Source organism: Argentina silus (genome assembly GCF_951799395.1).
Source record: "Argentina silus genome assembly, chromosome: 7".
In the NCBI taxonomy this organism is placed as follows: domain Eukaryota; kingdom Metazoa; phylum Chordata; class Actinopteri; order Argentiniformes; family Argentinidae; genus Argentina; species Argentina silus.
The window spans coordinates 10620474-10639245 of NC_139661.1; the positions used below are offsets into that span (position 1 = coordinate 10620474).

General features: G+C 41.6%; 1 protein-coding gene across 1 annotated transcript; it reads right to left on the reverse strand.

The window, feature by feature from the left end:
* Positions 1-406: 406 nt before the first annotated feature.
* Positions 407-17948, reverse strand: inpp5l (inositol polyphosphate-5-phosphatase L). The gene is made up of 16 exons (XM_083672853.1): positions 17498-17948; positions 14041-14082; positions 13171-13271; positions 12612-12699; positions 9373-9436; positions 8621-8724; positions 8312-8364; positions 7630-7749; positions 7301-7385; positions 6989-7084; positions 6798-6872; positions 6454-6527; positions 6245-6356; positions 5934-6002; positions 5560-5619; positions 407-4765 (listed from the first exon to the last, which is right to left on the reverse strand). The coding sequence occupies exons 1-15, from the start codon at positions 17555-17557 to the stop codon at positions 5578-5580; spliced, it is 1185 nt and encodes a 394-aa protein (XP_083528979.1). The 5' UTR covers positions 17558-17948; the 3' UTR covers positions 407-4765; positions 5560-5577.
* Positions 17949-18772: the final 824 nt, after the last annotated feature.

The following is an 18772-nucleotide window of genomic DNA, read 5'->3' on the forward strand; positions in this document are numbered from 1 at the left end:
ATTGACCAGAAATATGAAAATGGATTTTGGGTAAACCTCCCCTTTAATGTTAATACCCATCCTGATCTGTTGTGGAAATTAGGGTGTTTGCATTAAGTAGAAATTGTACCTTATGTGACTCAACATTTTATAGAGAGTTCAAAACAAGATTATATGGAAAACTTGAATGATGCAGATCATAGTACTGTGCTCGTTTTATTTGAACAGCAAAAATACTTCAGGTCAATGACTTTAATCAATCGTATTAAATGGTTGTACTGTAATACTTAAGGTATGCCCTGGCACTGAGATTTTATTTTGGCTTGCTGGCTAATGGAATGCAGACCTGCAAGCTTTCAGTGTATGAGGACTTCTGTACATCAACTTCAGTTATCTACGAACAGTGTAAATGATATTGTACAATAAATTATTGTGAATTATTTATTGAATACAGTGGTGATTGTGTCATAACTTGGCTTTGAGTAACTTTTCAGAAATAAACAAAAGAAAACAACTCTGGTTTCTGACATCTAAACCTGTACTGGACGATATCAGGTATACATTAGAGATGTTGGCAGATCACAACAAGTGACAGTTAAGACTAATCGACAGTAAGTAACACTCAATCATGGAAGAGAAGTAAAGGGGTCAAAAGCCAACACCAGGGTGATTTAGGTAGTTACCAGGGTGCTGAAGCTTAATTGTGTGGAGGAGAAGACAAAGACCACAAGCCCATCCACACCAACGCAAAATCAATGCCAGTATTCTATTTCATTCACTAGTTAAATGTCACATACCAACCACAGCCCAGTTATGTGTAATTAGGGCAGATGGTAAGCCAACTGAGGGTGTGCCCAACACCTGGGGAATTCTATTGGAGTTAGGATATGTCAACAACACCACCACACAGATTAACAGTTTTGCCAGTGTGGAAAGAGAGAGACATAATAGTAGTAACCACATTGATATCAGTTGTTACATGTTGGCGAAGTCAGATCTCTGAATAATCTGTTGATAAATCTCTTGTGGTCATTTTAGGGCTATACCAGTCCAATTTTGCATATTTGAGGTCAATAGGGTCTGCAATTACTATTACAGTACTACTAATGTTTTGGTTAGGAATACACATTGCAGTTGCTCCCAATCTGTACTTTTTCTGCTGATGCCTTTACCCAGCCCTGGCACTGAAGATAAATGGGAGGCAATGGTATTGGATCAACATTTGTCTTCTAAAATGCAATAATGGTGAGGATCGGATCCAAAGCAACTCACAATTTCAGTTGGCTTTTTCTTTCTTGACCCTTAAAGGGTATCGATCTGAACAACATGCCCACTTCTAACTGTCCGAAATAGCCGGGTCATTCCACCTTGAGAGGGCAGGTTCAATCTCTCATCTATTTCAGACAAAGTCCTATCAATAGCCAGTCTCACTTTTTCTTACTGCAACCAAAGAAGCATGGCTCAGACTGGGTTGAATTCTTAAACCATACAATGAGAATAAATTACATGGAAATATTATTCAGTGGGAATATTGGCTCAATGAACATTTAGCAAGACTCTAATGAAATTTAAACGAATCTAACATGACCTAACCAAAGTTCCTTGTAGCGTTTTGTCGGGCAGTGTCACAAACTGACAAACAAGTGACAAACTGACAGGAATGTATTATGAGAAAATATTAATGTTGTTCCTGTAAAGCCATACACTCAGTTGTGATAGGAAGCCTGTGGTATGTTATACTTCTGGTACCTCCAGTGCTGCCGGTACACTGAGAAAAAAAAGTGTTGTTTTAGAAATCACCTGATGTATGACTGGAAGAGAAAGTGAAAGAAGCAATCAGTAATCACCTGTAAAAAGCAAACTGACATGTTTGGCAAGCATGTCGGCTGACATGTTGGCATACAAAACACTGTCAGACTGAGAGAGGTGTCAGCCAAGAGCAAACTGCAAAGAAACATGAAAAGCTGTACTGTAGCAAAGCCATTGACATTGACTTTGATAGAAATAATCTAATCTATGGAGAACAATATGATATGATTGCAGAGATCAACATTTATTTACAAAACTGGAATAATTACAAGAAAGTAGTGTTTGTTTGTGTTCGACCAGAAATGACAAATGACATTAGTCCACTCAATCTAACCATACTACTGGCCTCATATTGAACTCCAAAGCAAGAGCATTCCCTGGAGGTGTTAGAATATGTTGACCATGCCATGAATCAACAACTACAAGTCTATTATTGACAAGTGGGCCTTGCTCTCTCCACTCAGACATATACATTATTGATTGTGAACACATTTAAGGAAATTTGAGTGTGCTCTGATCACAGGGATAACCTATACCTATATTTGAACGACCAGATCTGTCCACATTTAGTCAATCACAAATGTATGTGAATATTCAACATTTTTGAAAAAAAAAAGAAAAAAAAGAATTCATAAGCATTGATCATTTCTGAGTCTTTTGAATAATTATCTGTAAAAAACTAACAATCAATAAGAAAACCACAAGTATATTTTTTAAGTCTTTGAATTAGTCCTTACTACCACAAGATGATACAAACAAACCAACCATCCATACAAAATACAGAGACGATGCTACAAGACCAATAATGAAACACAAGATATATAGTCAATAAAATAATTACAGTACAACCAAAATAATACAGTGGTTGTGTACAGTATGTGTGTATCTGTGTGTGAGAGCGTGAGTGTGTGTGTGTGTGTGTGTGCATGTGTGTGTGCGCGTGTGCGTAGCTGTGGTGTAAATCATCCATTCATGATACATTCGTATTAATTTTATAGAGTGGTATGATAAACATGTTATTGCTGATTTGGCAATGAAGTAAAGGTAATCACTGTAGCTAAAACAGTCCTGCAGATTCTGGTATTTAAAACATTACAAAGAGTAAACAGCCAGTATTAGTAATTAAAATAATAACACAATAAAATCTAAATGCGCTAATCAACATAAATGGAAAGATAATCATAAGAGCTGATTGGTTCAATGATTCTGCCATAATTTGTGGAATAAAGCACTTCACGGTAACAACAGTATAAGTACCACAAGCAAAACACAAGTTTCATGGTGGTATCCAGAATGAGTTAGGAGGCTGCTCAATTAAACAATATCACTGACTGTGAATACATAGCCCACCCTCTCATGTTCAAACAGATTGGATAAGGCTGTTGACAACATTACATTGATATGTTGTTACACAATAATAATCGATTTGTAATTGCATTAAAGTTAAGTTTAAGTTTAAGTTGATATTTGTAATCACACAAGTGAAATAAGAAAAAAAAACCTGTTCCTTTTGTATAATTACAAAAATGCTCAATATAGTGGTGGTGCTTCTGCTCTGGTATCCCATCCACTAACCACTAATAGTTGAACCATGTTTGTATTTTGTATTCAAACATGGGCTTACCCCATAATCTCTCAATGTACACTGGAGAGTATGACCATTGACCAGCAGGGCGGGGAAGCAGGACAGTGTGATAATCAGCATTCACCAGCATGTAGATGTTCTAGTTGAAAGTCAGAGGGAATTCAAGGCAGAGGTCCGATGGGGGAGATTTCCATACTTCATACTGCCCTGGTGGGCACTTGTGTCTGAATATGGCCCCAGTGGTCTTCTCAATTCTGATATTGATTTAAGCTGAGGCACACTGTAATAACACAGTTGAGGATGGGAGCAGGTTAGGAAAAAAACTCAATATGGCATTACAGGGGCTAATGGAGCATTTTCTTAGGAGTAGAAGACTGGTCCATGATCTGACACACAGTGAAATCAATGTACCAAAAGATACATGGGGTCTGTGGGGGGAGACTAGCACCCAACAACATGGGGAGTGTACAGAGGAACATAATAATCCTTTTGACACCTCGTCATCTCTGAACAAGCAGCCCTCTTATCTTACTACATCGCTATCCTCACCAGGGAAGCAAGTTGGCCAAATATGCTGACAGTGCACTAAAATAGCAGCATCTGTATAATGTGTTTCTTAATTTTGTTTTATTATGCTTATAATTGATAGCGAACTGTTAGAAAATAAATAGGTAAAATAAAAGATGGCTAAAATAAGAATTAAAAGCATGCATGCATGTTCCATCAAAGATGTCAGTAGGAATGAAGAAGATCAATACTTAATTGTAAACCCTTGACACTATTTGACTAGCTGAAGTCAGGGTACTTACTTGGTGAGGTGCCAGTGTGTGTGTGTGTGTGTGTGTGTGTGTGTGTGCGTGCATGCATGCATGCGTGTGTGAGTGCAAGTGTGAGTGTGTGTTCCTCCTCCCACTGGAGAGTTGTGCTCTTGTGTCCATGAGAAGACTAGGGCCCAAGCATCTTCAGCCCCACAATCACACAGTTTTATTGTCTTTATGTTGGTCCCATTCCATCCAGCAACCTGCCACACGTTCTGGTTCCAATGGCCCATCACTACATCACTGAAGAGAGAGACACTCAGAAATACCACCTCCTGTCTCTGAGTAGGTTTTGGGGGTCAGAGGACTTAAGATATACGGCCAAGTGCAGGACTGGGCAAATTGTCCATCAAAAAATCCATAATGCTGATGATCAAATCTGTGGTGATGTCACCCAAGCCGTGGGAATCAATAACTTGAAGTGAGAGTTGCGAGGAGAATGTGAGATGTGGGTCAGGGGGGGGAGGGGGGGGGTGCTGTCTGTTGTCAGGGTGTAGTGAGGAGGGTTTGTTACTGATACAGGAGGGACAGTGGGATTCCCAGTGTGACTTGTGCTTGACAGGCGCTGGTATACCTAGAGGGAACAGGGACAACAGGGAAAAAACACAAGGGACACAAGGGAAAAAATTAGTCAATAAAAAAAAATTATGCATTCAATCGATGGATGACTTTGATATGTCAACAACATACAGTAGGATTGGTATACAGTCTAAAGACCCAGATTTTGGGTGCAATCATTCTGAGGATATACATCAGACTCTGAGGGACCATGATGATAGAGCAGAGAAGAGACAGAGTACAGAATCACACTTTTGCTTTGGTACGCTGCACTATTCAATGAAAAGCTGATTGACATCACTAAGTCCTTCCAATGCATGGCTTTCATCATTTTAGATACCACCGAAGAAGAATCCTCATAAAGGACAGGAGCATCCTATGAAAAAGCCATATAAATGGCAGAAAAACAAAATCACAGCCGTAAAAATGCCAATACACCAGCCAGCACAATAAATGTCTCTCTGTCGGGCCATCCGTCTGGTAATTAATGAAGAAGAGGGTGCACATTGCACTTGGTGTAGCCACAGTGACACTGCAGAGGATTCAATAGACATAGATCAGGCAAAGTGCTGATGCCCCAGCTACATTACGCACAAAGGAGCCCGTTTGTCCCATAGGCACTTCATCTTAGTTCATATCCCCCATGCTCTCGACTGGGCCAGCCGGGGCTATGGCCCTCTGGGGAATAGAGGTCTGTGAGCTGAACAAGATTACACACTGTGATCGCTCTTTCACAGTGATCCCCCCCCCACTGTGAAATGCTCAAACACACTGAACAATATACACTCACATAAATTCATATACTCTTACCATTGAGAGGGATCCATGTCAATAGCCATTTGTCTTCAGTGCAAAGAACAGGAAAACAGGCTGGGGAGAAAAGGAATACACAACGGGACATAAGCTTTAGGGTTGTGCAAAACAAATCGATTCAGCTGAGTATCGCCATATTTTTTTTCACAATACTGTATCAATTATCCAGCCCTAGCATTGTGATCCGTTCTACCAAGGCGGTACGCCCTACGCAGTAGGTTACATTTTCAGTTAAATGTTCAGTAAATACAATATATGTATAGTATCACATGCATCTCCATATGTATTGTTTCGCAATGTATCGCAATAGTAGTCCAGTTTTTCAAAGTTCAAGACACATTACATACTGTAGATGCTCTATCAAATGTTACCTTGTGGTCTCCCATGCAGACATTGGAGCCTAGCGTGTTGTAAACCACACTGCTCTCTCCCTCATCCCTCTGAAAAGAAAGATTCAGCCATTACACCATTGGGAAACAAAGATTGCCCAAGATTGTACTTTCTGTTAATGTCCATCTCTTACACAATAATCAGATCCATAAAAAGTAAGTCCTGTGAATGAAATGATACAGAATATCAAACCCACTAAGAAGTATACAGTAAACACTTCCCTGGTAAGTGAGTAAATCCATTCAGTATGCCATAATGACTGTAACTGGCAGCTAGTTTCCAGTGGACTCACTCTGTGGATGCTCTCCCGGGCAGTGTTTGACATCAGGATGCGGTCACACCAGGAGGGGCAGCGAGTGTTCATGTACTGGGTGGGTTTAGTGTAGTCCTCACTGTAGGGGTAACTACATGGGGCGACAGCAGGGCAGCAGTTAGACACACTGGCACAAAAGGGGGGAAAAGGGGGGTGACAGGTGGGGGTGACAGGAATGCAATGCTCACCTGGGTGGAAACAAGATGTCTTCCTCTGTGATGACATCCTGAAAGGCTGTGATCTCCTTGTCATATTTCAAAAGCTAGAGAATAGAAAGGATGACCAATTATTACCAAAATATGGAATTCCAGCCATTTTCATTTCATTCGTGTCACTATTATATCATATTAGTATAACTGCAAATTCTGCCGTGTGATTGTTCTATTTTTCATGGATAGGGTGGTAACTTGATCTTCTTTGTCTATCTATCTATGACCTGTATCCAAGGTAGCAAAGGCTGCTGTCATGGCAGCCCAGGAGATGAATGTGGGTGGGTGTCGAGGCCAGTTGAGAGGTCTGGTAATGTTCTTACTGCACTGCCGTTGTCCTCTCTGAAAACTGCCTGGTGCAGGTAGGCAAACAGCTTGGTCTCGATATGGAGAAGAACCTAATGTGGAAGAACAAAGTAGAACAATAATCTTTAGTAACAGGAGGTAGAGTGTCTGTCTGCCTCTGTACCACACAGACATAGTGGTCTCATAGAGGGTAAAGGGGAGGAGTCACCTTGTGGTCATTGTCCTTCTCCTCAAAGATGATCTTCTCCACTTCGTTACTGCTGTCCTTCTTCACTGTCTGAACATCTGCTGAAGTGGACAGGTTCTGGCACGCACACACGCACACGCACACGCACACGCACACGCACACACACACACACACACACACACACACACACACACACACACACACATACACACATACACACATACACACACACACACACACACACACACACACACACACACATACACAGTCAACTGTCAGCTGACCCCTTGTAATCCTCACAAACACATGAGAAGGATGTAGGTCATGAGGTACCTGGACCAGACTGAGCGTGTCCAACCGGAAATTGAAGTCCCCAAACAGGAAGAAGGGGAGTGGGGTGTAGCTGTTGTCTGATATCCTGAGGAGGAAATGACAATCCTATGAATCATGTGAATTATGTGGATCAACAAGTTAAGACCTCTTTCCTCATTTCGGCTTTTCCCTACTCAAATCATCCCAACATGTGCTTGATCTGCACAATTTGTTATACAATTACTTTACACTTTACAGGCTCAGAAGCTCAACAGAAGTCTTATTGCCCTCAATCTGAAGAACTTTCCAGAATATCCAAAGCTGAAAACAAGCAGTGAGCGCAGGCTAACCTGTTGATGACATATCTGAGGGCCTTTTTGCGGTTGGCTGAGTAGATGGAAGGGCTGGCATTGCAGGCAATGAGGTTGGAGGCATCATGGAAAAGATGAACATTGACCAGGTCCAGACCTCTGGAGAGTGCACACACACACACACACACACAAACACACAATACAGTGAGACGTGGCAGGTGGAAATAGAAAACAGGAAGCCTTGTGACAATTCTTATAATTGTTATCGCTGCCTTCTATCAGATACTGGACATGCGTATATAAATGTGTGTGTGCTGTTCAGCGATATCAGTTATGAAGAGCCAACTTATCTCTGAGTACACTTGTGCTAATGCTAGTCCACAAACAAGCCCATTTGTCTTTAGTGCCAAGTATTCACTCTCTTTTCTCTAGCTGTCACTGGAAAACAATTAATGTGCATCCAACAGGCGAGCAGTGTTGACTCACAGGGTGACCTTGTAAGCACTCTGCTCGTGGACTCCTTTTGTTGAACACCCAGTGATAGTGACACAGGAAAGCAAACACTAACTATTGTACAGAAAAAGACATTGGGTGTTTGCTGATCTAAGCTCAACTTTAAAACACTAGCACAGCAGTGAGCAACAGTCTGACAGCTGTGGTTGACACTGAAAACAGCCTCTCTGTTGGTCCCTGTCCGCTGACGAGCTGTGTGAGTACGTACTGGTTGTGAATGATCCACCGGGTCCTCATGTAGCCCTTCCTGGACCACTTGAACTGCAGAAAACATCACACAAAACAGGTTTAACCGAAGGATATGCTGCATATACAATGTTCACAAAGAAACACCATTTAAGCTAACACATTGGTGAGCCAAGCTAGTAATTATTGATTCTTCCTTTTACTCCATATAATTTGTCTAATATACCTGTCAGATTAGCCCCCGTAGAGCCATTTGTCCCATCACCCCTAGACCCACCCTGACCTCCCCCCCTAAACACACGCGCACACACACAAATACACACACACTCACATCGGGCCAGAAATTCTTTGGGAATTTTTCCTTCTCCACCGTGGTCACCCCGTCCAGGGAGCCCACATACTTGTTCTGTCCCGACACTGCTTTAAAATCCTTAACTGTGAGGGGGAGAGAGGAGTGGAGGGTAAAAGAGTGAGAAAACATGTAAACAGCAATCAATAAAGAGATGTTAACCTCATCACAGCAGCAAACGTGATCAGAGAATCTATAATCAGGCCATTAGACCGTGTTTGGTGAGTACCAGTCTGACTGGGCCACACAGAAAGTGGCAGGGCTGAGATGTTTATGGCTCTTCCATAGGCCTCTTCTCAAGAGCTTTTTCATGCCTAACGTGACTGGACTATGCAACAGGAAAATCACATTCATTTTAAATTCAGATTCTCTGGAATGTCTGGCCAAAAGAGGTGGCTATCAAACTGCAGCAATAAAACAAATATTTAGCAAGTTGTACATATCCCAGATTTATAGCAATGGAGACAGAAATCTCTAGAATGATATGAAATGTTGGTTTTCCCTCTTCACAAACTCTTGTGTTAAACTATGCTTATATCATCACCACGAACGTTAATGACACAATAGGTTTGGACGTCTGGACACGTGTGATGAAATTATCGCCATGTGCGAGGCATACTGTACATGAAAGTAATTCATCACGTCAAGGTGATAACAAAGTGCCATTAATCTTTTGTCATTCATGGTCAATAATGATGTCATACTGTACTGATACCAATGTCATGTTCTCTTACCATTAAAATCATACTGGTAGATGTTTTTCAATGATTTGTGGATGAAGTACATGCTTCCCAAGGCCTGTGAGAACAGAGACAAATACAAGCTCCTTTATTTCTGACAATGACAGCTTGCTTTTGTTGATTTAAGTTTTCAATGTAATAATACTGTAATACAACCCATAACATAGTGGCAGTGAAAAAGAGTACCTGGTCAGATGCAGAACTCAGGCTGCATGGTTACTACGTATCAAATGTGTAGAGGAACTATAAGTAGCGTGTATCCTCAGACATGATACTGATATGCTGATTAATATTTGCCATTATCATTGAAAATCTTAATCTACCTCTAACCCCCCCTCCAACCCGACACACTCACAGTCATTCCCTCTTTCAAGCAACACTCTTCTCCTAGACACACGAAAGAGTGATAGCATGGACATACTATAAGCTGCACACACACGCACAGACACGCACACACACATACCCAAACACACTTTAGCACCCAATCATCCATGACGTGGCCTGACAATTTTTAATGTACTAACTGCCTGCTCCACTGATCTGATTAATCATGCCCCCTGAGATCAATAAAAACAGAAAATTAAAACAATTTAAAAGGTATTAAGCAGTAGGGCTGCTGTCTGCCACTGGTGAGGCTACGGCCGGGGGACGAAGAAAAATCTGCCAGAACCCAGAGGGTCTGGGGCGTGACGGCCCACAACACAGCCCCCCTCCTCAGTCCAGGCATGAGAGATCTCTCCCCGAAGAGACCATTCATCTTCAGCTCCAAAGCCATCCTCATTTAATGGGACGGAGCTGTCCCTATGACCAGCCCTTGTGACCAGCGATTAGGGACGAACCTGTCCAAACTGGGCGAGGAGGGGGTTAGCTAAGGGTTAGAGGAGGTTACAACTAAAACTGCAGGGTGCCAGTTAAGTCTATCACAGGTTGTCTTGGCTGCTGAGTTATTGTAGTTCAAAACCTAAAACTAACTAACAAGCAAAATATGAGCAACAGTATTGAGCAGTATCGAAAAAATTGTAGCAATGTGTGAGAAACTTTTAATTATTATCTCTAAAACTAGCTTGTAACAGTAATACTGGTTTGTGTCTGTTAAGTGTGGTGAGCAGTTTGACAAAAATGCTCTCTCTCTCTCTCTCTCTCTCTCTCTCACACACATACACACACACACAGACACACACACACACACAACGGTTTGCCTCCACATACTCTGCCAAGCACCTATCTTCATCAATCAGCTTTGTGAACAGTTTAATAAAAAAATATTGACTTACAAGTGATTTTTTTATCAAAACACCATTTGTACAGGGAATGCATGCAAGCCAGCTCCCCTCAACGCAGTCCATCTGAACCCCCCCACCCGCACAACCACCCCCAGAGCTCTCCTGGCTAGGGAGCTGATGATCCACAGCCGAGGGGAAACAAATTGAAAATCAATGCAGGTGGCACAGGCGAAATGAGAATGAGGCATGGGGGGCTGCAGCCCTCCTAGAGCTGGGGAGGGGGTGCAGACACCCTAGCACAGGGGAAACATAGTCCCAGCTGTCTGCCACTCCCCTCACTCTTTATTTATTGTTTACAAATGGAGAGGGATCAATAGTTTTAATCTAGAGTTAAATGTATTGACTTTGCCCTGTCTCCCCACACCTGGGCCATTGACTTTCCCCTCCACTTCACACACCTCTGTGTGTGGACAGATCCATTGACCCCCACTGTCAGGCCTCCACTGTGGGGTCTCACCTGGGTGGGGTTGGGGTTAATACTGTGCCACTCTCCACATCATGGGGGGTGTACCCTCCCAAGACTAGACTTAAGCAACAACCAAGAGTGTAGATCAGCCCATTATGAATAGTGCTCTCCTGTGACATTACTCCTCTACAGTGGGGCTCAGAATGTGGTTACAAGCCACACCTGTAAATAACACTTCTGTTCCAGGTTGCAAGGCCATCTGAGGACAGGCTGATGGAGGTGGTGTGAGAGCTGGAGGTATGACAGGAGTGGAGATTGAGACAGTGTCCATGACCCAGACAGCCTCCTGGCAACTCTATAATGACAGTTTAGTGCCTCACAGACACACAGCTATATATATACTGCAGCTACATCTGGAGAGAGAGGTGGGGGCTGTAAGGACAGATGAGGATATGAGACCTGGGGAGAGCCAAGAGCAAGTGTATAAACCAGCCTTTAAACACATCGCCTATGTTTGTACTCTCACTAGGTAACATCCACAGTACACAGTACAGTCCATCATACTTCATCTTTGTGAGAGATGTCAGTAATACTGTATGAAAGCTGTGACTTAGAAAAGGCTTTGGTTTGTGCAGTGAGTGGGATGATTGTGTGCAGGCCAAATACGGTATACACATCTAAACTCAGGACATCACCCACCCTTCTGCCTACACACAAAGGTCCAATTCATATCACACTAGTTCCAACGCTCACCAAAAGTCAGTGACAAACCGGTCCATTGGGTAGAGGTCCATTATGCACTGGTCATTTCATTACAGCCTGGTTCTCTTTTTATTCCACTGAGAAAAATCCAAACATACACTTTTTGAAGACTGAGTGACAACATATCTTAATTCTATCAACTCTCTTACTGATATAATTGTTCACTACCCCCGATGTTTACAATGACATCATCATATGATATGAGGGAATACTTAAAGCAAATCTCCCCAATGCCATATACCTAAAGATATTCTAATACTCTAAATCAGCAGTAAATGCACTTCTGAGTTCTGATGTAAACATAGTCAAATCAAAACCTTTTGACCCTGACCTGAACAGAATGGATTACCTTAACACAGAATTCTGCATTAGCAAGTACACATTTTTGGTCATGAGTAGTCTATGTACCATGAGAATTTGTAATTGTATGTTATATTATGCAATATTTACCAAAGAGTTGTATGTTTTGCAGTCTAAAAATATCCAACAGGAATCAATGGACCCCTGGCCAGTAGGGCTCTATGGTGGAGCAAGACTCCACCTTGTGGTAGCAGAGATACACTGACAACATTCTAAATAAGAACCATAAGATATTTCAATTTAGAAATAAATTGAAATATCTTATGGTTCTTATTTAGAATGCTGATGCTGATTCTGGTGAGGTACAGTTTAGACAAAATGTTATTGCTTTAACTAGGCATTGTCCATCAAGCTCCAAAGAAGATCATGACCATTGCATGTGAGGGTGTCTCAGTTGATCTATGTGGTCTTGTAGCACTCACCGTGAAGCTGTCTACTGTCTTGAAGTGGTTGTCCACATAGATACAGACCCTGTCAAAGTCCCTCATCTCCTCACTGGACTCAATGCTCCTGAAGATGAGAGGGGGAGAGGGAGATAAGGCTGAACATCTACATTTATATACACTGAAAATTACCAGAGTTTTGTCATAGCATTGTATGTCACTCAAAGTCTTCAGATTGGTTGATGTAGAATTAGTTGAGTTGAGCTAGGGAGATCAAGCCACTCAGTCTACACCAAAACAGTGATGCCCACACATATTATTACAGCTTGTTGACTGATGCCTTATGTTATCTTACTAGCTAGTCAATAAGGTGCATATTGCTGTACAGGACACTGGGTTATATGACAGTGTCTTCACACATGTAGGTCATTTGTAATGCAGTGAGAACATTCATGATACATGTATATTAATGATAACATTATATAGTCTTTGTGACAAAGAGTCCATCTAGTGTGACATATATTGACATCATTGACATCATTTTCTGAGTGGATGCTTTGCAACATGGTCCATTGAGAGCTTGGCCCAGTGACCTTACCAGATGAAGTTCTCTGCGTGGCCCATGTTGACCATGTAGTCCTTGCCTCCCACCTCCTGGAAGTGCAGAGCGATGAACTGTGGTTTGTAATTCTGGACCGTCTGTGGAAAAACAAGAAACAGGCCATAAATCAACTAAAACCAGGGGCCGAAACCATCACTTCAGTGAGAGTCTTAACCAACTATATTCTGGAAAGTGTTGTCTGAAATTGATTTTTGACAGTAATAACAATTATGTTATAATGTACACTATTACAATGTTAGCTAAAACATAAGAGTGGAAAAAAGTGTTAGAGAATGAAGCCGGTGTCTAATGACTTTGATGTTGAAAAGCTAGAGCAGCCAGACCAGTTTACAGTGTCTATTTGCAGTGCCTATTACAGGGCAGAGTCCAGCAGCTTTGATAGCTTTTGTGTAGTCTCAACATGAGCAAGTGCTTAAGGTGTTTGCATTTCAACACTGAGAAAGAGCTACTGGTGTGTGAATGTATGTATAGTAGTAGATGGTCTATTAGTAAGAGAAGTGTCACAGGATAAGAAACAGGATGAGGACCTATTCCATTGTAAACATCTTAGAGGGATCCATTTACATTACATTTATGGCATTTAGCAGACGCCTTTATCCAAAGCGACTTACAACAAATACATTTGTTTAAGTAAGTGAATCATCTATCCATCAGTCATCATAAGATAAAGTAATCAATGCTCAGACCAGGGGCCATTGGCAGTCACAATACAATTAAGATTTTTAATTAACAGGAGAGAAACTTGTACAGGGGGGTCGTGGGGATGAAGAGGTCTTTAGGAGGGACAGTTAAAATGTAGCCTGAAGAGATGGGTCTTCAATCTACGGCGGAAGATCCAGAACTCACCGTAAAGAATTCTCGCAACCAGTCACTCTGAATCTCACCCACCTGTTGGTTGAAAAACAAACATTTTTCACTTTCACCCCCAAACAGAAAGGGCCTCAGGGAGTTATTAGACGGACACAGGTGTCTGCACCAACCCTGCCACCTTTCTCCAGACCAAAGGGCATGTTTAATAATATATGAGCACTTCACGGTGGAGGATATAAAACATTCAAGAGGTAAGCAGGAGGATAAACACAAAATGCAGTCTCGTCTGGGTGGAGAGAGGGTTTGTGCAGAACTGTAGTACTCATACATTACCAGAGTATGCAATACAACACAAAACGTAGCACGCTTTCTACAGACGAAACCCCATTCAAAGATTGCATTAGCAATGTTCTGCTTTTCAATGGAGGATTTCCTGGGAACCCCAGTGAGCCGACTGAGCATTCAGAATCTTGTGTTTCCGTAGTGAGGGGGCAGAATACAGAGTGTTCAGTCTTCTCTAGGGCCAGCCGGACCCAGGCCAATCTGCCTGAGCAGTGGCTTTGCATAGCGTGTTTGCATGGCCGAGTGACTGCAACCTGGGAGCCGTGACCTGATGGGTGGGCAGCTCATGCATAATCCAGGTTTCTGACAAAGGCCAACTGCATGTTGTGTCCACATGCTTCATCACAGGGCAATGGTACCACCTCTGGCCAGGAAATAAAGTATGGAGAGCACTCCAACTGATAAACTTTAAATCATGATTTAAACATTAGTAATTGGAGAGCTGTCCATACTTCATTTCTGATGTTATTTTACAAGGATCCAGCACCGGAACAGTACTTTTTGAATAAGATTTGAGTGAGCACGTTGATCTTTTAATTCACCATCTCTGCCCAGCCAGCTTCATCCATAGAAACAGAATGGACCAAACTGACACTGAGAGACCATTGTATTAGCAAACATGTTTATTGAGGGGTGTGGTGTCGTAAGCAGCATTTTATTACAGAACAGTATTTCCTCTTCAGTTTCTCAACGACCACATTTGAGAAATGATATATCTGATGGGGCCTAAGTCAGTGTTTGAGCTGAAGCCCTTTCCAAATTGCAGTCCAGTAAAGGCTTGCCCAAAGAAAGTGCAACCTGGTCTCTCCATATCATTTGATATATGATCCAAAAAACACGGCAAAAAATGTTACACCATGTTAGGAGAGGTACAAAAAAACAAGGTAAATGTTTATGTCTATCCAATATTGACAATAGTTTATCTAACTGACCAGGACTTAATTGCTTCCATTAATGATAATGTATCTAACAAACTTGGATAATGTTCTTTCCATTGCCAAGGCCTTTACTTTACTCTGTGCAAAGGCAATGCTTGCTGTCAGATGTAACAAGACCAGGCTTGTTCAATAGGAGAGGCCAAAACTGAGACGGAAACATATTATCCATGTTCTACTGTACCACCAGACTAGCTGTTCCATCATACCCTCAAAAAGATAAGAAAACATCGAAAAATAATACGTTTTCTAAATCCAGTGTACAACTATTTAATGCTCTATATAGTCTCACTCACTATGGTGACAAAACTGTGCCGACTATTATTCAGTGTGCTGTTGAAGTCAGTCGTTTTCACAGGCATGCAAGAGAGGGAGACCAGACCACAGACATGCTGTCTCATGAGACATGGTTGAATCAGCAGTGTTGGTGGTGATCGCTGGGCCATAAGCACTGCCTGCTACTAGAGAACAGGTTTTGCAATTGCGGATAGACATGGCTTACTCAGAAGCCTTCTCAGAGAACACATGATTTTAGGAAAAACATTTTAGTAGCCACCTTGACCAGCAGGGCTGTGGTTCTCCCAGTCCATGAAAACACAGGACTAAAACCAGCAAGTGTTTTTAGATCTGTCCATTAGTCAGGGTCTGGCACATAGCATAAGAAGGCCTTAAAAAGGGAGGCTAGCTAGCCCTAAATGTTTGGAAGTGTTTATTTATACATATGACGGGGCCCAATAAGACGAAAATATTCAACCCCCCAGGGAAGATATTCATCTGTTTACAGATATCTCCTACAATGCAATCTGACATGTTTTCATCAGTGCCAGATATGGCAACCGGAAACGTGGTCCTGTCCTGAGCCAAATTTCCATGAGTGTAAGCTCCCCCCTCCCCCCACACAATGACAGCAAAGCCCTGAGTTCCCAGACAGCCCAGCCCAGAATCAGACCTAAAGAAAAATGCACTGGTATTTGTAATGGAACTACAGTTTATTTTTCACCACAGAACATCCACCAAGAGTACTCTGACACATGTATGTATGTAGACTACAACATACAACATATCAAATCATAAAGCCAACATACTCCATCATAACCTCAACTCACAAAAGACTAATCCCATGTATCACTATCTGTGTGGTAGTGGGTAAAACAAAGTGTGCTTAAAAGAATGGTGTCTGGGATATGGAGTATCTGAAATCACAACTCTTGCATGTTTTAGAAAAATAGGCCAACACACATTGGGCAAAAATCTACTAGTGTCATTGTAGTACATGAGAGAAGCCATTATTATCCATTACTATCCATTACTAGCCTATTCTAATATTTAAAAAGTGAATGATTGATACTGGGGCAATTACTGTAAGCCTACATAGTGTGAATGGTTGTTGTTTTCATCTGAGTGGCACTCAATAATGTTTTAATTGTTGCAATTATGGCATACGCTATCCAATGCAAAATGATAGGTTACTTAAGTCTGTCTTCTGAACAATATGATATAGGTGTAGCCCTTGGCTTACAATAGGCTAAGTAACAAACTTGCGCACTGCACTTTCGCGGCAATACATTTAAATGTGTCCTTTGCTGCACGCCATCAATTTCCTGTTTTATTTGAATTGAGGACCCGTTGCTTAACCTTTATAGGTAGGTCCTCGCTCGGCGGATCTGATGCACTCAAGAATCATGCCCCATCGGCTCACGGAAGATACGGCGTGAGGATAACTATAGACAGAGGACTTGTGGTTGTATAGGCCCATCGAGGCACCATAATGTATCGACAGCCGCCGCATTACGCGCGTATCCAAAAAGGCGCAGTTCTCCTGCGCGTTTTGACTTGACCAAGTTTTAGCTTGCAATAGGCTAGCCGTATCGACTGAGAACTAAGCAAGCGCTGTCACGTGTAACTAAAGATGGCCTGATGAAAACTGATAAAATCAGGGATATACCACCCAGGGAACACTTTGGCTATTGCTCTTATTAGAACAAGTTACCTCCTACATTTTGCATGGCAAATAGCCTGTGGGAGTTCAACTTCTCGAAGGCATTTTTATTCTAGACCTACAATTTGTTATTTTTCGGCAATTGAGATCTGAGTTCTACAAATTATCATATCTTTGGCAGATAATTGATTCTCTGTTCCAGTTGGTAATAACACTACCAATCAAAGATACACAACGAATGAAAATATAGATTAACATGTTTGTGTTTTATACTTACATTGTCGAATAATGATCCAACATTTGCGGTGACAAGTAAGACGTCAGTGTACGTCTCCATGATAACGATCGAATTCCAGAAATAGTCCAAGGGAGGAACTCTCTGATACGCGCTGGGAAATGTTGTGCGAGTGTTCTCTAAAGCTTACCGAGAGGGTAATGCAATGTATAAGTCGCTGTAAACGACGCTGAATGTATCAAATATATTTATCATCTTGATCATTTCTTTCTGCTGATCTAACTTGTTCGCTTTTGTTGATGGCGGGTTGGTCGTCTGCCGTCTTGATTTTATATCCTTGAGCAGGAGTTATCTCCCATACTGTCGGCTAAGAAATGGGAGTGTAAGCAAGGATTTTCATCTCTTCGTGGTAATTGGACTAGGTTCTTAGCAGACTTAAACCTGGAACGCTGCATCTGCTGCCTGAATAGTTCCTCCTGCCCCACCGGACCAGATCAAGCAGTTGTTGTCAATGTTGTGTCATGAACTCAAGAGCTCCGCCCAGTTATTGCAGTGTAGTCTCTACCATACTGTACAGAAGGCAAGTTTTACACAAACCACACAGTGAACTCAATCTACCACAGAGAAGGTGTTATATTTTAAGCAGATGATATAGCCTACTCAGTAAGAGAAGGACAGAATTGAAATAAAGGTTAGTTGTAAGCTAGTAAGTAATTTACATAAGCCACATTAATTCATTTATAGATATAGCCTCATGTGAATAATGTAAAAACTAACAGTTTAAGAATGACAGTTTAAGTGGCAACAGACTGACATGTGTTGAATCTAGGCATGAGAGAAAAGATAGATGACATCCATCTTCTTTCTAATGAATGAAACAAACTCAGACAGAGTTGTTGTCAAACTGTCACTGTTTTACTGACTTCATAATGGAAACAAAAGAACAGAGCAGACTGATTTAATTGGATTGACCCATCTCACAATCCTTTTATTCGCAACTTGCTCAGTCTGGATGTGTGCCCATCACCAGGCCTGGCAACAATAACGTTTTCAAAGGGTTTTGATATTAAATTAATATAGTCCACTATTCCATTATTCTGTGTGATTATGTCTGAGTGGACACATTCACTGCTTAACTTTAGATGTAGTTTGCCACACATATAATTTAGTTGATGGATAAGTAAAATAGACCTACACAAAAGATCCTGAACTGAAACAGCCACATCCACTGAGCAACTTACTTGTCTCAAGGAAACATATCACCATCTGTATAACACTCAGTCACCCTACCATCTTTTCACTGTACAGGTTGTTTGT